Source organism: Octodon degus, unplaced genomic scaffold, assembly GCF_000260255.1.
Source record: "Octodon degus isolate 3935 unplaced genomic scaffold, OctDeg1.0 scaffold00056, whole genome shotgun sequence".
Taxonomy (NCBI): Eukaryota; Metazoa; Chordata; class Mammalia; order Rodentia; family Octodontidae; genus Octodon; species Octodon degus.
Window position 1 is genome coordinate 8076111 of NW_004524632.1, and position 21215 is coordinate 8097325.

Here is a 21215-nt window from a genome sequence, read left to right on the forward strand (position 1 = left end):
GGAACCGGGACCAGGGATTGAGCTCGGGCCCTTGCAAAGGTGTCTTTTTCTGTGGTTTGTTTTTGTGCTTTTGTACTGGGACGGAGCCCAGCCCAGGGCGCTTGCTCTTAGCGACACCCCAAGCCTTTTTATGTTGAGACCTGGTCTCACCAAAGTTGCTAAATTGTCCAGGAGGGACTTAACATATTATCTTCCTGCCTCTGCCTCCCAGAATGGGTTTCTGTTTGTGGGGTTCCCTGGATTGGAGGAAGAAGGGGGACTCCATTCAGGGACTGAGTCGTGGACAGAAGCGCCTGGGACAGCCCAGATGAAAACCTGCCCACCCTGGTACAGTCACTCACTTCCTGCCTCCTCCACCATCTTCCTGGCTTAGGGGCTCCCTCGTAGCCCCAGGGCCACAGGTGTCTTGGTTTGTGTACCTTGACTCCAGTGACACATTCCTGTCATTTGTCATTAGGTGATGCTCTGTGGCCCTTTGCTGTTGTGGGGGTGTGGCCCTGGCCCTGCCCATGAGGGAGGAGGGGTATGAAGCCAGGCTGGCGCTGCCTGTATCTCCCCCTGGCATCTGGAGCATGGAGCGCTCATTGGCACTAATGAGTCTGACCGGGGCACCCCACCCTGCTGCACCTGCTGCGTAAGGGGAGGGCAGGAAGCCAGAAGTGGGTGCCGGGACACTGCTAAGAAGGAAAGGCTGTAGGAGCCTACTGTGTGGCCTGGGACTGCTGGGGACACTCCCAGGCTGATGCGTTAGTGTGCCCCTGACCCCTGCCCTCGTTCAGCCTTAGGGCTGTGCAGAGGTGCAATGCCAGGAGAGAATCAGGCACTGGCCAGATTAAAAGCAGCCTTTGTTCACAGGGAGCCAAGGAACCACATCTGTGTGGTCTCTGTCCCGAGCGCTGTCTGACTGTGGGGACTGTGAATGATACGCAGCCCTGGTCTAAAGTGACTGGGCTTTTCTGCTGCCCCAGAAGCCAGCCCAAAAGTCTAGGCTGAGGCAGGAGGATTGCCGGGGATTAAACTCAGGTCCTTGCGCTTGGCAGGGACGCACTTACTCTACTGAGCCATCTCCCCGGCCCCAAGACAGTCTTTAAAAAAAAAAAAAAAAAAAAAAAGCTAGACCTGTGATCCTCCTGCCTCAGCTTCTTCCCGGAGTGCTGCAATTTTAGGCTTGTGCTATCTCATCTGTCTTAATTTTTGAAAATCCCCTAGAGGTAACTGAGCTAAACCTCATAGAACAGCTCCAGTGTGCCAGGCGCTGGATATAGCCTTCTTACAAGTCCTTTTCACAGCTGAAGTCTGGAGGAAAGGGGCTTGCCCGGGATCACACGGTGAAAACTTGAACCCTGGACTCCTCGGCTCCTCTTTCTCAAGTGACCTGCCCCTTTGCCCACTTTGGGGCGTTGACAGCAGAGAATGCCAGGTCTCCAGGAGCTGTGTTGCTGGATTTCCACCAGGCTTGGAAAATGCACCAGCTTGGGTGCTGTGTGGCAGTCAGGACTGTCTTTTATTTGGCCCCTGTTCCCGATCTACCAGTCAGAGATGCCTGCTGTGTTCTATTTGCATTTTATTTGCATGACCCCACCCCAAGTCCCCCACACCTCCTGTCCTGGAAGGGCCAAGCCCCCTGGTCCTGAGCCCAGCGGGCCTGGAGACTGGGGTGGGGGCCGCAAGTCTGGCTGCACTATTCATAGCTCAGAGGCTGGCGTACTTCACATACTTCGCGTTTCTCTGTCTGTCTGGCCTGATCCTGCCTCCTCTCCACCTTCTCTTTCCCCCTCCTCTCAACCTCCTTTTCCACCTTGGTTCTCTGGCCCAAGCTCCTGTAAATCAGATGTCTGAGCTGCCTAGTCAGGACCCTGTCACTAAGCCCCAGGCCTGGGAGTCTTTGGACCTGAGAGAGAAACTGGTAGTAAGCAGGCGGAGAAGTGGGTGACGAGCTGGCCATGGCCAGCAGACAGGGAGAGCCACGTGGGCTTAAGTTCCCAGGAGCTGACCCTAGTCAGGGACCTGGGACTCTGGGCAGATGAGGCAGGGAGATCTCAAGTTGGCGCCCAGCCAGGCTGGTTAGCGACTGTGAGACTCTGTCTCAAACAAAAGCTTTTTTAAGGGCTGGGGATACAGCTCAGTACCAGGCTTGGATTCAACCCCCATACTGCCAAAAGGGGCAGAGGCAGGCGAGTGGCTTACTCCTGGGAGACTGTGACAAGGGCCTGGCGCTCTTGAGACCCTCAGTGTGGCTGGCAGGCGCAGATATGGAGCTGCAGGCAAGGTGGAAGCAGCATCTCTCCCCTTGTACCTCTTTTTCCCTTCATCTGGCACCCCTACTTCTGCACAAGGACAAAGAAGACAAAGAGCTGAAGCAGCCCTTGCCACAGAGGGCCTTGCTGGGGTGTGGGGCAGCCACCCTGGACTTGGTGGAGGGGCTCATTAACCCCCCATTTTCAAAACCTGTGTTGCACACCCAGCAAAGCAGCCACTTTCCGAGCTCCCAGGAAGTGACACTTTTGCTGAGAGCTGCAGGCAGGGCAGCCGCTCTTGGGGAGGCTGTTGGGGAAGAGAGACCGGCATTCCTGCAATCCCTTGAGGAAAGGCCCTGGGGCTGGAGGAGGCCAGGGGAGCCCAGAGGAAGACGGTGCGGCGGGCCATGAGGCTGGTGTGTGTTTCACAGGGCCTGGGTACCATCTCGTTCTGCGACCAAAGGGTGAGGGCAGCTTGGAGCAGGGCGTCAGAGATGAAGCAGGTGGATTTGGGCAGCCCTGGGGGTGCAGTGTCACCCTGCTGGGTGGATATAGGCTGGGCCCCGACGCCTCCCACTCTTTGGTGTCTAGGATTCATTCTGGGAAACTTGGCCACCCTCCCTGCCTTATTCCTTACCTTTGCAAGTAAGAGAAGCTTCTGTAACCTTGAGTGATGACCTTGAGGTCACATGACCAGAGAAGGACCTGCCCTCCCAGCTCAGTGGGGAGACATGGGCCTTCTCACAGGCCTCCCACACCCGATTCCTCCCTGTGCCTTGAGGTGGGCCCAGCGCTACTCACACCAGGTCAAGGAGGTCCCCTGGTGTCCAGCAGTAACTCTGCAAGTCTGCCTGTCACCATATCCCTAGGTGTGAACCCGACAAACCGGGGCATGCAGGGTCTGTGGTGTAGGTGAGCCCAGCCTAGATGCCATCCCAGGGAGGTCTTGGGGCAGCTGTAGGCAGAGCCCTGGGAACCTTGAGTGAGGGTGTTGAGTGGGGGGCAGAGCCCCTCCCGCAGAGAGCCCCAGTGGGAAATCTGCTGAGACTACTTGGAGCAGAAGATGGCTTCTTTTTATGTATGTATGTATGTATGTATGTATGTATGTGTGTGTCCAGCTCAGCCCACCAGGGGGCAGGGCTGGCTGACATGTGGTGCTGGGGGATTGAACCGTGGTCCCTGTGCTTTGCTAAGCTTGTTCTAAGTAGGTGCTTTAGACCACTGAGCCATCTCACCAGCCCCCAGAAGATGTTTTTTGCCAACCCAGCCTGAGCTCTGCCCTGGGAGCCCTTGCTGTCCCTGTGCAGGGGTCAGAAGGTAGGGAGACGTCTGGGAGGAGGGGCAGCCAGAGGGTGACGCTGGATGTCCAGTCTACCCCAAGCCGAACTGTCTAGTGTGTTTCATGGTTTTGGAAAAGAGATTTGTGTTTTGTTTTGGTTTTTGAGACAGCGTCTCACTGTGTAGTTCAGGCAGGTCTTGGACTCGCTGTGGAGCCCATGTGATCTCAAACTTGCAGCAGTCCTCCTGCCTCAGCTTCCTGAGTGCTGGGATTCCAGGTGTGTAGCACCGCACCTGGCTGGAAGAGACATTGTGACATTCCCCGTCCCCAAGTGCGACCACCCCTGACTTGTTCTGCTCTGGCAAGGGTTTTGGCTTCTGCTGTATTCCTAGATCAAAGGGAGACCTCAGGGTCCCACAGTGTTTGTACAAAGTGACCCTCTTTCGTGGGAGATGAAGAGGGGGGAGACCCTGAGGAGTGACTGGGGCTGAGGGGCCTGGAGAATGAGATGGCCCTGCCCTCTGGGCCCTGAGGGACCGCAGGCAGTGGCTGCGCCACACAGGGCCAGCAGGGGGCTCTGCTGCCCCAGGCCTGCCTGCCAGGCTGCACCCAGACTACCTGGCTGTGAGGGCTGTTTCCCTGGAGGCGGGAGGGGAGGGCGTGCCCTGTGTGTCTCGGTGGCTGCAGGTTGTGGGATTGGAATGGACGTGTTTGCGCTCCGGAGAGCACAGGCAGGGACCCCACACGGGGTACCCTGGCCGGGGCTTGGCTGGGAAAAGTGTGGATGTCCATCTGTCCAGCTATGAGGGCCACAGGTCCCCTTCCCAGCAGGAGCATTGGGGCTGCCAGCAGGTGTGAGCTAAGGAGTGGAAGGACAGGCCCACCAGGCAGCGGACTCACAGACCCATTTCCTCTCCTTGCAGCTCAAGTTTTTCTCCTTTTTGCATTTGCCAACTGCATTGTTGTTTTGTTTTGTTTTTGTGGAACCAGGGATTGAACTCAGGCCCTTGTGCTTGCCAGGCAAGCACTTATTCCACTGAGCCATCTCCCCGGCCCCTGTTTTGTTTTGTTTTTAAGTCAGGGTCTCACTCTAATTCAGGCTGGCTTCAAACTCACTGCAGTCCTCCTGCCTCAGCCTCCCGGGTGCTGAGATGACAAGGGTGCGCCATCACTCCTGGTGTAGATGGTGGCACCACCATCCACCTCTGGAACTTTTCCATCTCCCCAAACTCAAATTCTGAAGCCATAAAGAAAACCCTCAGAGGGGCTGGGGAGGTGGCTCAGTGGAATAAGTGCTTGCCTGGGAAGTGCAAGGGCCTGAGTTCAATCCCTGGTTCCACCAAAAAGGAAAAAAAACCAACCCTCAGGCTGGGGATATAGTTCAGTGGCACTAGGGCCTGCTTGGCAAGCACAAGGTCCTGAGTTCGATTCCTGGTACTGATAATAATAATGGGCCGGGAGATGGCTCAGTGGAATAAGCGCTTCCCTGGCAGGCGCAAGGGCCTGAGTTCAATCCCTGGTTCTGCCAAATAAATAAGTAAAATAAATAATAATAATAAATGCTCATTTCTGCTACTACCAGGCCCTAGTTAACACCATTCTGTTTCCATCTCCTGAATCTAAATGTCTCTTCCGTAAGTGGAGCTGTACTGTATTTGTCCTGTTGGTTCATTTCATTAGAATGATGTCTTCAGGGCTTATTCATGCCAGGACCTGTATGAGAATTTCATTCCTTTTTGTTTGTGTCATCTTTCTTTCTTTCTTTCTTTTTTTTTTCTTTTTTTTTTTTTTTTTTGGTGGAACCAGGGATTGAACTCAGGCCCTTGCGCTTGCCAGAGAAGCGCTTATTCCACTGAGCCACCTCCCCGGCCCCCTGTCATCTTTCTGAGACAAATCTCCCTCTGTAGTCCAGGCTAACCTGGAACTCACAGAGATCCTCCTGCCTCAGTCTCCTGAGTGGTGAGATTATAGGACTGCGCACCACACCCCAACTGCCATTCACAGTTTTTGAGCTCCTGTTCTGGTCAGGGCAAATCCATTTGTGAAAATCCTACAGCTGGCCCTTGGGATTTGGTACAGCGGGAGACAGGCTGTGACTGGAGGGAGGGCCACGCCACAGCCTCAGGGACACTAAAGACTGCAGTAAGTATGGGGGTATCCCCAGAGACCAGGTAGGCCCAGAGACCAGGAGGGCATCTGCAGACAAAAGACACCCACGGCGGCCGGGTGGAGAGGGACTGCAGTGCCCCTGGCCCTGGCCCTGGCCCAGGTCGCCTGTGGTTCCTGGGTGGTGGCTCTGCTGTTTACTTTGTGGCTGACTTGGGGCTCACACTTCTCTACAAGTGCTTATTTCCCACCATGAGCAAAGGCTTTTGTCCCTTGGCGTCCAGGAGGCGGGCACCAGCCCTCCTGTCGGGCATGGATTCTGCCAGCCTGGCACCCTTGCCCTGGTCCTTGCCTGCTGGGAGCAACCTCCTGGTCCGGGCCTTAGGGGGATTCAGGAGTGGGGGCTGGTGGCCCAAGGGGTGATGATGTTGTATCCATGCAAGTTGTCCAAGTCTGCATGTGTCACAGTCTTGTGTACAAGTGGCCCATTGCCTACACGTCTGTATGTGTGACTGAGTATAAGAGTGACCGTCCACAATGTGACCAGCGCAGTTTGCATTTATTAAATGCCAACTAGGGGCCACGGAGATGGCTCAGTGGAATAAGCGCTTCTCTCGCAAGCACAAGGGCCTGAGTTCAGTCCCTGGTTCCAAAAAAAAAAAATATATATATATATATATATATATATATATATATATATATATATATATATATATATATATGCCAGCTATATGCTCTGGGCTGGGCTGAGCCTTTCCTTCATTGCTTTATCCTCCCAACACCCTTTGAGAGAAGAGTGATTTGCCTGGGTGTCACAGCTAGAAAGTGGTGGGGCTGGGTGTGGTGACACGGGCTTGTGTGATCCCAGTGTTGGGGAGGCTGAGGCAGGAGGATCACTACGAGTTTGAGGCCAGCCTGGATACATAGTGGGACCTGGTGTCCAGAAAAAAAAAAAAAAAAAAGAAGGAAGAAAGGAAGAAAAAAAGATTGTGAAGATTCAGACCCAGTAGTTTTGGACTCCAGGGCCTGCAGCTAGCCCCAATTCACCCCTCTTCAGGGTGTCTCTGTGTCTCAGCCCCTCCAGGATAGTGGTGGGTGCCTGACACCCCAAGTATTTTGTCTGCACCTCAGCCTTCCTTGACTATGGGGTGGAGTAAAGGGGAAGGGTGGGGAGCTGGGGTCTGGGAGGATCTCTGCATCATCCCCTGCCCCAGCTGGTCCTGCTGGCGGGTCCCAAGTTCCCAGGGCCTCGAGGGTGCTGGCCGGCTCAGCCAGCTCCCCTGCTAGGCCTGTGAGGACCCGTCTGGTAGGGCGGAGCCTCTGCCCAGCCCGCAGTGCTGGGAACCCGGCTGTGAATGGGCTGAAGGGTGGGGGAGGAGACAGGCCAGGGCTCAGGGGCGTGGGCCAGAGGGCGGCGCCGGTGTCACATTGCCCACATGCCTTGGATGGCCCGGCCCTGGCTCTTCCCTGTCCCTGTGTGAGCTGGGGGTGGTGTTGTCCTGGGAGAGTATGGTGGCTTGGGGGACCAGTTGGTGGTGCTGTGTGAACTCTGGGTGATTCTTTGGGGACAGCCGCAGGGCGGGTTGTCACCTTGTGGATTGGGGCCTGGATGCAGGGAGGAGGTGCTGATCAAGCAGAGGGAGGATAAGCCTGTGGCTGAGGGGGTCCCTCTCCTCACTTCTGAGCCCCACACCCGGTGATATCAGTGTCTTTCTCTTGCCCCTGACCCTTGTGCTCCCGGATGCTGTCCTCTGCTTCCTCGCTCTGACCCTGGGGACAGCTCGCCCTCCAGCACTGCCCCTTTGAGCATGGCCCAGCCCGCCTTGGTGGGTGGAGGGTGCCCTAGGGAGTGGCGACCGCCCGAAGCTGGCTGGGCCTGAGCCAAGAACTTCAGGAAGCCCAACGAAGTTTTAGGAGCTGGGGAGCTCCTGAGAGAGGACCTTCTTAGTCCTCAGGGCGTCTCTGGGCTCAGTTCACAGCAGGAGGTGGAGAGGTCTAATAAAGCGTGGATCCGGCCCAGCTTCCTAGAGGCCATGCCTTGAGTCAGCCTCAAGGTCCGGATATGAGATGGGCTCCGTTAAAAACTGCTGGCATGGGGCTGGGGAGATGGCTCAGTGGAGTAAGCGCTTCCCTGGCAAGTGCAAGGGCCTGAATTCAAGCCCCAGTTACACACACACACACACACACACACACACACACACACACACACACAAAACAACCCAAAACAAAACCTGGCATGCAAGATAGCAGCAGCAGCACCTGGAGGCTGAGGCAGGAAGAGTTCAGGGCCAGCCTGGGCTACCTGGTAGCTTCCAAGCCAGGCTGAACTACACAGCGAGACCTTGTCTCAAACCAAAATAAATCAACCAAGAAAGATCCCTGCCCCTGCCGCCTCCTGGCCAGCTCTCAGCAGAAGAGTCAAATGGGAACTAGAGAGAGTGCTTTCAGGGGTATCCACCCTCTGCGGGGCAGCCTCCAACCCCCACCGCAGGGCTCCGCGGGAAGACGCGGTTGAATGGATTTTGCAAGCTGGTCCGCGAGGACTGGTCAGCGGGTAAATCCTGCCCCGGGGAGAAGAGAGGAAGCCGGGGGAGGGGAGTGCTGCCGGGGCAGGAAGGCCCGGAATAGAATCTCAGCGACGCCTGGTATTTCCCAGGCTGGCCCCTCCCCCGCTGCCGAGGGGCCCACCCCACATTCCTTTCCCAGAGGAAATGGGGAGGGCACAGGCTCCCCAGGCCCGGCTCTGCATGGTGGGGCGCTAGGGTGGGAAGCACAGTTCTCAAGCTTCTGCTGGGACTAGCCCCTTTCAGGTGTTCGAGGGGTTGAGCACAGAAACCCCTGCTCTGTCCCCACCTCTCCTTTCCCTGTATGCCCAACCAACCCTTCAGAAATTGTTTTTTTTTTTAAGGTCTCACTGCGTAGCTCAGACTCGTAGTGATCCTCCTGTTTTCAGCCTCCCAAGTGTTGGGATTACAGGCGCGTGCCACCACGCCCAGTCTCAGTGGGGTCAGCAGGCATGATGGGGATCAAACCCCTGCACTGCGCTCTGCCAAAGCAGGCGCTTTTTTTTCTGCTGAGCTACCTGGCTGGCCCTTTCACAAGCTGTGTGTTTTTTTGTTTTTTTTTTTTCAGAACCTGGGATTGAACTCAGGCTCTTGTGCTTGCCAGGGAAGCACTTATTCCATTGAGCCATCTCCCTGGCCCCTTTCACAAGTTTTTGATAAGAGTTAAGATGGACCCCAAGCTAGCTCATTCTCCTGTCTCATCCTCTCTGAATGCTGGGACTCCAGATGTACGCCACCGCCACTATGCCTCTCCATCGGGAGGGAGAGGGAAGCCTCAGGGCAGGGTTGCATCTGTTAGCCTGGCTGGGGAAAGGGGGCACAAGCCAGGACAGTCAGCTTCCAGCATGAGGGGCACTTGTCAGGGAGGTGCCTGCCAGCATAGGCAGCAGCCGGGCAGACCCAGAATCCTGTCTTCCCAGCTCCACAGAGTGGGTGGAGGCTGTGATGGATGTGTCCCTTCCCTCTTTCCCTGGGCCCTCCTGACTCAGCGGCCACAGCTCTTCCGGAGGGCTTCCGCTAGGAAGGGGGTGGGGGTCCAGTTCTGGCTTGGGGCCACCAGCGGCAAACAGGAAACAGGAGAACAAAACGGCTCCCTGGCCTCCTCCCCTGCTTCTGCACACCCAGGCCCTGCCTCTCACCCTCCTTCTTGGTCAACTCTGGCTGCCCACCTGCTTGGGGGTGACCGCCCTGGGTCACCTGCCCCTTCTCCAGTGGGGGCCTTGCCTGGGCTGAAGATGACAGGATGAAGAGGGAGGGAACGGGCTTTTTTGTTTCAGTCTCCTGCCGGCAGGCTCTAGGGAGGCCTAGCCTGCAGCTGCCACCCTGGGCTGCTGACTGGGGTTTGGGGGTCAGACCCAAAGTAAGAGCTTGGGACTCAGACCATGGTGTCCCTGTGTGCTTTCTCCATACGCTGGGCTGCAGTCCCAGTCCCAGACCACACGGCAGCAGTGCAGAAGGGAACAATTTGGTGGGACAGGAAGAGGGGCTGAGGACACACGCACCCCACCCCCAAGGCTAGGCAGCCCTGCCCAGGAGGGGAAGGAGCCAGGAGGAGGGCACCAGAAGGGGGAGCAGGGCAGGCCTGGCATAGAGGAGGCTTCCTGTTTGACTCACACAGCCTCTGGGGCCCATCCTGGGGTGGGGGCTCCACCAGGGGCCCCAGGTGTACTGACCCCAAGTGGGGTGTCCGTCTGTGGGCAGGGGCTGTGTGGGGCAGCCTGCCAGGGACCTGTGAGCTTGTGTGCCGTGTTGCACACTAGGCTTTCCAGGCTCAGTGGCTATATGGCAGATGTCTGTGGGGTGCCTGTGGGGGATGGGCAAGAGTGTCCCCGCACAGTGTGAAGTTCGAGAGTGGCTGTGTGTTTCTGTGGGGTGTGTGGAATGAAGTGAATGTGGATGGGTGTGTGTGCTGTGGGTGTTGTCGAGTGTGCATTCTCAGTGCAGGTGTAGGTGTGAACCTGTGTTTGGATGTCCATGTGCAAGTGTGTGAGGAGGGCGGGAGGTGTGCAGCCATGGGTGAGAGGGTTGGGGTTCTTGGGAGGCTGTGCTCTGAGTGTGCCCGCCTGCTGTGTGTGTGTGTGTGTGTGTGTGTGTGTGTGTGTGTGTGTGTGTGTGTGTAGGCAGCTGTGGGACGGGGCTGGCTCTGGGGCCGCCCCCTGGGGGAGGTGTCTGCCGCCATCAGTGTCCCTGCCGGCCCAGCGCCTTTGGCTGTTGGGGCGCGGGCGCGGCGCGCACCCTCCAGCCGTGCTGCCTCCTTCGGCACGCGCTGCCCGCCCCCTCGGGGCCTGCGGCCCCGGGGGGCGGGCGGGGACTGCCGGGCTCCCCCTGCGGCCCAGGGGGCTGGGGACACCGCCCACCGGGCTCCAAGCCGGTCCAGCAGCCCGCGGGCCGAGCGGGAGCTCGAGCAGCCGCCAAACCCGGTGGGCCCCGCGGGGCGCAGCGCTCGTGGGCAGCGCGGCGTGGCGCGTGGACCGCGCGGGCGCAGGGGGCTGGCGCTGGGCGCGCGCCGTCGGCGTGGACTGCAGCTCCCCAGAGCCGCGCTGCGTCTGGATGCCCTGCCTGGGCCACCGCGGGCCGCACCGGACTAGGGTGAGACCCGCTGCCAGGAGGTTTTGGGGAGTTGGGGCCCCGGGACTGGGCGCGTGGGTTGGAGCCCACCGGGGTGCTGCAGGGAGCCCCGGGTCTGGGCAGATGCCTGGGGGCTCAGCCCTCTTAAGGCAGGCAGGCAGGCAGGCAGTGGAGGGACAGAAGCGACTGGTGGCATCTAGGGATTCCAGAGTCAGTTGGGGTTGACAGGGAGCTCTTGACACCAGCACTGGTACGTGGAGCAGTAGTGGGCAGTCCCATGCGCCAGGGGGTGGGGGCTTCAAGCAGGAGGGTTCCCCAGGGGTCGAAGGGCGCTGAGGAGGCAGGATGGCCCCCAGTGGGCTGTGGCGATGGGCCTGAGGATGCGTTCTGCTGTCGGGGATCTGCCGGGTTGGTGGGGCATGAGTCACAGTGGGCACTGTGCCCGCCCCAGAAGTGTACTCCCTGCAGTGACCTCTTCATGCTCCGGGGGGTGGGGGTGGGGAGGAGCTGCGCTTCTGGGTTCTTGTTCTTGGTGTTGTCAACCTACTATAGCACTTCTGTGCCGCCTGGTGGTACCACCAGCAGGTGTCCCTTGATATCTCTTCCTGGCAGGATCTGGGCTAGGAAGCCTTAATCAATAATGTCCTGGGCCCCCGGGTGTCCCCTGGGTCCCCACACCTCAGTGCCTGTGTCTGAGAGGCATAGCTGGTGAGTGTGTGAGCCACACTGTGTCACAATCTCGCCATCTTCTGAGCTTGCCACGCTAGATCTTTCTGTTTCTGTATGTGTCACCTCCTGCTGGAGTGGCAGCAGGGCCCAGAGTGACCCAGGTCAGAGGGGATGAGTGGACATTGTTTGTATGTGGTAAAGGATTGAGGTGAGAGTTAAGAGTTTCTAGCCAGGAGCCTCTGCTCTGGCTGGGTTTGTGACAGCTCTTCTCCCAGCTGGGTATTGGTGACATTCATGTAGCCTGTAGGAAGAAACAGGGAAGGGAAAGGCAGAGATGGGGGGGGGTGCCAGAGAGTGTGGGTGAGGGGAAGACTTGAGCGAGGAGGATGGCACCTCAGTGCCCTGAGGCTGCCCGCACATCCCCTCCCCCCCAGGGAGGAGCACCCCAGGCAGCTGGCGGCTCCAGGCAGGATGTGTAGGGGGGGGGCATGCGGGGACCTGTCCCAGCCACTTCTCATCACTGGGGCAGCTGGTGGCTTAAACCTTAATCCAGGACACCAGCGGAACAATGGCACTATGAACAGCTCTGTGCCTGGTGGGGGATAGGCAGGGGGGCTGCCTGCATTGGAGCAGGAGCTTCTATGGGGGGCAGAAGGGGTCCTCCAGATCCTCCTCTCTGATTAGCTCCTTGCTGGCTGGCAGAGTAGGAAATGGAGCAGATTTCAGACCTTTGTAGGATCCACCGCAAATCTCTGACCTCCCAGAGACTCTTGGGATGAAGACTGCAACAGGAAGGAGCTGGGGACATCCCCGAGTCGTCCCCTTCAAGGTGTCTAGTTTAAGGGTGATCCAGATCTGGCTAGGTCCATTCTGTGAATGGGGAGCCCAGCCCCACTGTAGATTTTCCTAGGCTGCCTGATTCTGGAGTCTGCCCTGCGTCAGCCTTCCACCTGTCTGAGGCAGATCCAGAGCCACGTGAAGTCCATATGCCCACGTGGGCAGAAACATGAGTAACTGCAGATAGGCATGCATAGACACAAGATGCGTGGCCCACATGTGTCCTACAGGAATGGCAGCAGGAATGTGGGGACTTCTAGCTGTCTTCTACTTGTTCTGTCCCTTGGGACACGACACAGCTCCTGCCTGGTTGCATAGCCCCTAAACTTGCCAGACTGTCTCGGCCTCCTGCCCATGCTGAAGGGGCCAGGACTGCGTGAACCACACTGGCAGTGAGTGACCCTGCAGCATAGCCCACTGGGCCTGTGGGTGTGGCTGGGGCTCTGCCCTAGGTGGAGAGACGTGGGGTGAAGTGGGAGCCCTGCGCCCCAGGACTGAGGCCTTCCTCCCTCAGTGCAGGGCGCCAAGGAGGAGGGAGGAGCTGAGCACCCTTGGAGATGGGGCTGTTGTCCCCAGGAGTCTGATGAGGGCCAAGCTAGGCTGCCAGTGTTGGGCAGTGTGCCCTGGGGGCCTCTCCTGGATGCCCATCTTCTCTGTTGGCCTCTGTGCACAGCCTCCATCATCCTCCTGTCACCCACTGATCTCTGTATCCAGGAAGACATGAAAGGGTCTTCTCTCAGGTGCCACCTGACCTCTTCTTGGGCACCATTGCCATCCCAGCCCTTCCCAGGAACCCAGCCGGGCTCTGGGACCTGCAGTTGTTCCTTCAGCCCCATCTGATGTCCCCTCTGTGCCCCAAAGCTCCTGGTCCCCACGTTCCTGCTGCCATTCCTGTAAGACACATCTGGGCCACGCATCTTGTGTCCACGCACGCCTGTCTGCGGTTACTCCATGTTTCTGCCCACGTGGGCGTGTGGACTCGACCTGGCTCTGGATCTGCCTGCCTGTGTTTGCTTGTGTACTTGTGTGTGAGCACTGTATTCTGTTTCTGTGTGTGCGTGTGCGTGCGTGTGTGTGTGTGGGTACATGGGTGTGAGTTGTGCATGCTCTGGTGGCAGCAGGCTCCTCCAGGGAGGAAGGCTGTGGGCGTACCTTGTGTGGAGTAGGTGCTCAGTCAGTGTGTCACACTGAGTGCACACCTGGTCCTGCCTGGCTTTTGAGGCAGGGACATCGCCAGGGGCTGAAGGGAAACGGAGGCTGGAGCCACTGAGCTGATGTGGGGAGAGGGCGAGAGCAAAGGGGGGCCTGTGGTCCCGGGCAGGGTGCCAGCCACCTGCCACTCACCCTTCCTCCCTGTGTGCCCACAGTTGCCACTGGGCCCAAAAGATGGGTGCTCTCCTGGGCGCCCGATGCCCTGGCAGGGGCCAAGGACGCTGCTGTTGCACAAGAGTCTCCAGGACGGCTTCGGCTTTACCCTGCGGCACTTCATTGTGTACCCGCCAGAGTCGGCCATCCACTGCAGCCTGAAGGTAGAGGCTTGCCTGCTGGCCCTGGAACCCAGAGGCTCCCTGGGGTGGGGCTCTCCTGGGGTACAGCCTGAGCCCCCCTGACAGGGCCCAGGAGGAGGGCTGCGGGGGCTGGGTGCTAGTGCCGTGTGTCCGGGACAGACCTCTGCCACAGTGGACTGGGTTTCCCCAGGAGAGGGACAACAACTGGTTCAGGGCAGGGGACCCGGAGGTGGGAGCCAGGTGGCCTTTCTGGAAAGTGAACAGCTGTTTTGGGAAAGTTGGGCCTCCCCTGGTGGCTTCTGAGCTGGGCCTGTGGTTCCTGTCCCTGGTACTCACAGTCTGCCCCAGTATGCCTCAGTGATCCTTTCCAGCATGCCCCAGGCCCTTGCGGGCCTCTGTGACCCTTCCAGCACGCCTCAGACCTGCAAGGCTGCAGTGGGGCTCTGGAAAGAGGCTCAGGGTGGGACAGAGGGCCTGTGGTCATGGGACACCTCCTGAGGCACTGTGGAGTTGCCTTTAGCAGCTTTTCTGCTCTGCCTGGGGTGCGTTTATTGCTTTGGTCACAGCGAACCCTTCCAGCCATAATGTAAATGTCTCCTTCTCTGGGAAACCGGCTCCTCAGCCAGCCTGAGGCTGTGGGTCAGGGCTGAGCCAAGAGGAGAACCAGGGCCCAGGCAGCTGTCAGAGCCCCTGTGAGGGCCTAGTCCCCTCTACCTGCAGGGGAGGAGAGAGATTCATGCTGGGGTCTGTAGCTTCCTCCAGCTCTGGAATCTGCCTGTCACGGCTGTTGGCTGTCTCCCTTGGAGACCTCTGTCTCACCTGCCAGAGAATGAGAGCATTTGGTTTTGGGGCCTTCCTGTGCTTCCGTGTCTGCACGTGTACATGTGTGCAGGCATGCCCCTCCGTAAACTCGTGTACGTGTCACTGGCCGCAGCTGTGTGTCAGGGTGGCAGTGGTATATGGCGCTGTCTCACTCCTTGTGCCCAAGGACACCTGCCCCTTCAGCCCCTGGAGCCGCCTCCTTCCCGGTCCCTGCTACCTTCACTCAGGAACCCTGCAGATGGGGGACAGTGGTGGCAGCAGTGTCCTAGAGCATGGGGATGCCCTGGGCTGGGGGAGCCAGGCATAGCCCTGTCACCTTTGCAGACCCAGGAGGATGGGGGCCCCGGCAGAGTCCCCGGCTTCCTTCTGCTGCCCCAAAGCCCATGAGGGCTCAGCCATCCAAGTAGATCCATTGGCTCTGCCACCACGCTCTCCACTGCCACCTCTCATCAGCATGCACCCCACACAGCAGGGCCCCAGCCTGGCTGGGCCACCAATGAGTGGTGGGTTCAGCCCTTGCTTTGAGAAGCCTCAAGTCAGGCTGAGGGGGCCGGGGAGATGGCTCAGTAGAATAAGTGCTTCCTTGGCAAGGGCCTGAGTTCAATCCCCAGTTCCTAAAAAAAAAAAGAAAGAAAGAAAAAAGAAAATAGGAAGTAAGTCAGGCTGTCGTCTGTGAAGTGGGCCTGCCATGGCTGTGGAGAGGGCTGTGAAATGCCCCGTCCTGCTGGCCTGTCCCTGACGTCCTCCTTCCCTCAGCCGGGGCTCCTCCCCACAGAACCCCACTTCCAGGATGGTCCCTGGGACCCCCTGAGGGTGCCGTGGCTCTGTGTCTTGCTGCCACAGAGACCACTGCCCTGCTTGGTGTCCCTGTCAGCAGGGCGGGCACAGCCTCTCCTCTGCCTGGACACTTTAGTCCAATTCCAGTCACCTGCTGTTGACAGCAGGTCCCTGCCCTGCATGTGCTTGCTTGTTCTGCCACCAAGGGTGTGTTCGACCTGTCCCCTCCCCGCATTCCCCTCCTGCCGCTCCCCAACATGCCCCAGCCCCTCCCCAGAGCCAGCTAGTCTGGCCTTCCCCACCCACCCATTCTCTGAGCAAGGGAGATAGCACTGTTGGCACTTGTCACCCTGCTTATCTGTGTCCCCTGCATTTCAGTGTGTGTCTCCCAGGGGACAGGGATAGGGTCCTGGAGCACTGGGTTCTCAGGTGGCTGGTGTGTGGGGGCCATGAGGGTGGCAGGTGGCTGGGGGGCTTGACCTGGGAGTTGGGGTACAGCGGGAAGCCCTCGCCCCCTCGACTGGCTCGCTGGGAGGAGGTGGCGGGCGCTGGGCTCTACACCGCTGAGGGGTAGGCCCACTCTGTTGCCGCAGGAGGAAGAGGATGGAGGCCGAGGAGGCCGAGGAGCAGGAAGAAGAGGTGAGTGGTGCTGGCTAGTGGAGGTGCCGGGGTCGGGCTATGTCTCTCCCACTCCCGTCTGCCGTTCTTCTCTTCCCTGTCCCTGGTCTGGGCCCTCTGGCAGCTCCCCCTTGCTTGCTCTCCTTGCTTGCTTTCCTTGTGTTGTCCTCCCTTGGGCCTGTCCCTTCTACAGACCCTGGCACTCTGGGTGGCCCCTGCATCCTCCTTGGGTTGCTCCTACCTCAAACCGAAGCCCAGGCCTGGGACTGCTGCTGGGGCCCTGAGACAGGCTGGCCTTACAGATAGAGCCAGTGGGTCCCCTTGGGAGTGGGGACCCCAGGTCTCCTTCCATGTCAGCCTTGCTGCCCAAGGGCTCCTTGTGAGCTCCCAGCCTCCCTGGGTGCTTGGGGCAGCTTTCCTGCCCTGTTCCTGGGTGTCTGCAGGCATTCCTGGGACTGTCCTTATGCCCCAAGGTGGGAGGGGGCTGAACCCACACTGTAGATGACGTTGCCAGCAGATGTGAGCATGTAGCCAGAGCTGCCTCCACCCAGTGGGACAGCACCGTGAGGTGTGACGGGGTTCCAGCCTGCCCAGGCACTCGCTGGGTTCCAGCCAGGGGAATGGAGTGGGCAGGAGGTGTGAGTGTTGGGTGCGCACTGGCATGTGGGGTGCCTATTTCTCTGGGTGCGGGTTATTTATTTCCTGGGCTATGTACGTTCAGGACTTGATGTGGAGCCTCGTTGCATGGCACCTGTCATGTGTCTTTTTCTGTTTTTGAATTGTTTTTTTTTTTTTGTTTTTTTTTTTTGGCAGAACCAGGGATTGAACTCAGGCCCTTGCGCTTGCCAGGGAAGCGCTTATTCCACTGAGCCATCTCCCTGGCCCTTGTTTTTGAATTTTTGTGGCAGGATCTCACTATGTAGTCCAGGCTGTCTCATAGCAGTCCTCCTGCCTCAGCCCCCCGAGTGCTGGGATTACTAGGGGGTGCCACCATGCCTGGCGAGGACTGTGTCTTTGTGTCCCTTCAGCCTGCTTCCTGATAGGGTGTCTGTGGGCATCTGCACAGCTCTCTCTGTGGCCTTGTAGGTTTCTGTCCTCTTGCTGGCACCCTGTGTGTCCCGGATCTGGCCCCTGGGTCCTGTGAACAGGCGTGAGTGTGCGTGTGCCATGTGCCGTGTATGCGAATGATCATTCACAGTGCCCCGCGTCGCTGTGCGCGGTGTGACCCTCAGCAGCCACCCCGCTAACCTGGCTGATGCTCTGCAGGCCCTGCCCCCCGGCCCCGCCTGGAGCCCATGGACACCATCTTCGTGAAGAACGTGAAGGACGATGGCCCTGCACACAGGGCGGGGCTTCGCACAGGTAGGCGGGTTCCGGCCCTTTGCTTAGGGCGGAACACCCCCCCCCCCGCGGCTGTACGTGCTGGCCTGCTGTACCCCCTCCTTTCATGCGTGCCCGCCTTGTCCCCAGGAGACCGGCTGGTGAAGGTGAATGGGGAGAGCGTCATTGGGAAGACCTACTCCCAGGTCATCGCCCTGATCCAGAATAGGTGAGCCCTGCCCCCCGGAGCCCCCAGGTCCTGGCGGTCGGGTCCCTGTCCTCCGCCGGGCCTGACCTTGGCCCTGTCCCTGCAGTGCCGACACCCTGGAGCTGTCCATCATGCCCAAGGATGAGGACATCCTCCAGCTGGTGAGTCCTGCCCCTGCACTGCCAAGGCAGTGGCGCCCACCGTCCTCCCTGGGCCCTGCTCCGGAAGAAATCGCCACCCGGCATTGCCCAATGGGGCTGTGGGCCGCTCCCTGGGCAGGGCTGCCTCTTGCTTCATTTGGGCTGCTCTGTGCCCAGGAGAGGGCAGGCGCTGGCCTTGGCAGGCAGGATTCCTGACCAGGTGCTGGAAGGAGGTGGCCTGGCGGGCCCTGCCAGACTGGTGCGTTCCTGTTGGTGCCTGTGAGAGGTGCCTGTCCCCATCTCCTCCCTGCCTGGCCCTGCTGAGCCATCTCTGGTGACCCACATGGACCGGGTCCCCCAGCGTACCCCATCACCAGGGGCACACATGGGTGGCTGCAGGACAACACAGCCCCAGCATGGCCCAGTGACACCCAGCACCTGGGCCAGGCTGTAGCACATGTGCCCTCGTACCACCCGACGGGCCGATGTCACAGCCCACAGAGCTGGATATCAAGACCCTATGTCCCCATCCCAAGGCAGGAGCACCATAAAAGGTCGCAGCAGGACCTGGGGCGCTTGCTACATGATAGAAACACCAGCTGGTGCATTACCACAAGTGCGCACGCACACACACGCACACGCACACACACACACACACACAGCATGAGCCCCATGGTATCACAGGACCCCACATTTATCCAACCGGATGTGGGCCTGAGCCCACTCCCCCACCCTTGGGTGCACTCAGTGAATCACCACCAAAGGCCACGTCCACCAGATGCCACTGCCTCGGCCACACGTGGCCCTGTGCCCATAGCCTCGGGCCCAGAGCCTGGTTCCCTGACTTCATGGGTCCCTGCCATATGCCAGCTTGTTTGGCCAGAGGTCACCGCCCTGGGCCGGCAGCGGGCCATCCCGGCTCCGGGAGCCCGTGCCGTGCTTGCGCCCTGGACAAGCTCTGGCAATCACTGTAATCACAGTGTAGTGCTCAGCACCCGGCCTCTGGGAGCCTCCACCCCTGACCTCAGTTGTCCCCTTGTGTGTCCTGGGGAGGGGGAGGGGAGGGCTCCCCCAGGTCTCAAAAACCTTGCCTGGATGCCTCCCTCAGGCTGAGGCCAGGCTGGCTAAGATGGGGTGACAGGGCGGGACCAAGGTGCACCTTCTCCATCTGGCAGGGATAGAGGGTGTGTAGGACAGCAGCTCCCAGCCTTGCTCCCTGTGGGCTTCAGGGGGTCGGGAGCCCCAGGTGTTAGCATCTGGGGGCTGCACAGCACCCCCACCTCTGGCGGCCGAGGGTGGGGCCCGGGCATTCCTGTGGTCGAGAGCCAAAGCTGCAGGCCAATCGGGTCCCAGCAGCGGCTGACGCCACCGCCGACGCGCGGCCCCTCCACACCCATCCTCCACTCCTCCCACCGGCCCTGAGGAAGGAGCCGGCGGTGGCGCTGGAGCTGCTCGCTGGGCCAGGCAGACAGAGGGGCTGGGGCCCGGCCAGCGAAGGTGGCCACCGTGGGGGCTCAGGCGGGAGGGATGCTATCCCTGACGCCGTGATACAGGGAGCCCCGGGAGCCGGCAGGATGGCAGCAGGGAGAGGTATGCGTGGCTGTTCCCGTGTGTGCGCCTGGCGGAGGGGCGAGTGCGGGGGTGTGGTTAGCGCATCCCTGTCACATGATGTTTGTGCCTGGACCAGGGGCAGTTCTGCGTGGGCGTCGCATTGTGTCTGTGTGTAGGGTGTGTGTCTCCTGAGCCATGGTGTGTGTGTGTGTGTGTGTGCACGCGCGCGTGCGCGTGCGCGCGCACCTCCCACCCTCCACTACTTCTCTCCCAGTTGGCCCCCAGTAACTGGGCCAGGCTGGCCGCGGCCATCAGCCTGCAGTCTGTCCCTGGGGGACACCTCCTTCTTTGGCAGGGCCTGGGCGCTGGCCCTGTCATTCCTCAGCAATGCAGCGTCAGCCTTGGCAGCCAGTGCCAGATTTCAGGCCTAGGGGTGACAGACGGTGCCCAGGGTCCCTCCCTGGGCTGCCTCAGGGCTGGCCTTGAGGGGACAGGGGGTGGCACAAGCCCTCCTCACCCGGTGGCAGCCAGGCCCGGGCTCCAGATTGCAGCCCACCCCGCCCTGGACACGCCCCTTGGTGGCTTTCTTAGGTCCCAGCCACCTTCCCTGGAGTTTCCCGCCCCACCCACGTGGCTGTGGCCCTGGAATCCAGAGCACAGATATGAGGATATTTAAGGCTTCACACTGCCCCTGTTGCCTGCCCTGTCTGGAGGGTGTGTGTGTATGTGCGCCTGAGTGTGCATGCACCACTTCTTTGTCCTCCCCCTGGACTCTGATGCCTGCCGTCCCCCTGCTGAGCCCTCTTCTCTGGCCCCTTGCTGGCCCTTGGGGTCCTCTCATGTGTGTCTCTGTCTGGCCAGGCCTACTCCCAGGACGCCTACCTGAAGGGGAACGAGCCGTACTCTGGAGAGGCCCGCAGCATCCCCGAGCCGCCCCCTCTCTGCTACCCCCGGAAGACCTACGCCCCACCAGCTGGGCTGTCTGCTTGGGCCATGATGGTGCCTGAGCCCACCTCAGCCCTGCCCAGCGACCCCCGGAGCCCTGCTTCCTGGAGCGACCCAGGGTTCCGTGCCCCACCCGCTGCCTGCACCCCTCTAGAGCCCTCTTCCTCGGGGATGAGCCAGCCCCGCCCGAGCCTTGGTGCCTTCCCTTCCCTCCCCCCGGAGCCCAACAGCAGGGCACTACCCAGCAGACTGGAGTGCCAGCAGGCCCTGTCGCACTGGCTGTCCAAGCAGGTGCCCCGCAGGGCGGGGCAGAGCCGGTGCCCGGCCATGCCACCCCGGGCCCGCAGTGCCTCCCAGGACCGGCTGGAAGACATGAGTGCTCACCGTGCATGGCCCTGCTCCACATCGCAGGATGCCTTGAGCCACCTGGGCCAGGAGAGCTGGCATCGGGCTCGCTCAGAGGATTACCTGGGCCGGGCCACTCGCTCCGCTGAAGCCCTGGGGCCCGGTGCACTGGGGTCGCCCCGCTTAGAGCGCTGTGGTTGGGCCTCCCAGCGTCCTGCTGCCACCCGTTCGGCTGCCTGCCCCCCTCGGGACCTGCCAGGGCCTCAGTCCTCTCCTGCGCCTGGCCTTCAGGGCCTGGACGACATCGGGTATATCGGCTATCGAAGCTACAGTCCATCCTTCCAGCGCCGGACGGGCCTCCTGCACGCACTCTCCTTCCGGGACTCGCCCTTTGGGGGGCTGCCCACCTTCAGCCTGGCCCAGACCCCCACCCCATTCCCACCTGAGGCCTCTGAACCACCTCGGGTGTCAAGGCCTGAACCCAGTGCCGGGACCCTGGAGCCTCCTGCTGAGGATCGTCGCGAAGAGGTGGTGCTGAGACAGAAGCCGCCCACCGGCCGCAAGAGCCAGCTGGGCCCCACCAGACAGATGAACTTGGGGCTCGGGGACGAGTGCCCTGAGCCAGAGGCCAGTGGGCGAGGGGAGCGCCTGGGCCGGAGGGTAGCCCCTTTGGCCACCACCGAGGACTCTCTGGCTTCCATCCCCTTCATCGGTGAGTGAC

The 21215-nt window shown here is 60.2% G+C and overlaps 1 protein-coding gene across 1 annotated transcript in view; it reads left to right on the forward strand.

The window, feature by feature from the left end:
- The window catches only part of Arhgap23 (Rho GTPase activating protein 23), a 60721-nt gene that overhangs the window by 6966 nt on the left and 32540 nt on the right, over nt 1–21215 (forward strand). Inside the window, exons 2-7 of the mRNA XM_023718127.1 lie at nt 13628–13789; nt 15961–16006; nt 17252–17347; nt 17456–17534; nt 17620–17674; nt 20066–21206. Of these exons, the coding sequence (XP_023573895.1) occupies nt 13628–13789; nt 15961–16006; nt 17252–17347; nt 17456–17534; nt 17620–17674; nt 20066–21206 (1579 nt within the window). The remainder of the gene's footprint in view (nt 1–13627; nt 13790–15960; nt 16007–17251; nt 17348–17455; nt 17535–17619; nt 17675–20065; nt 21207–21215) is intronic.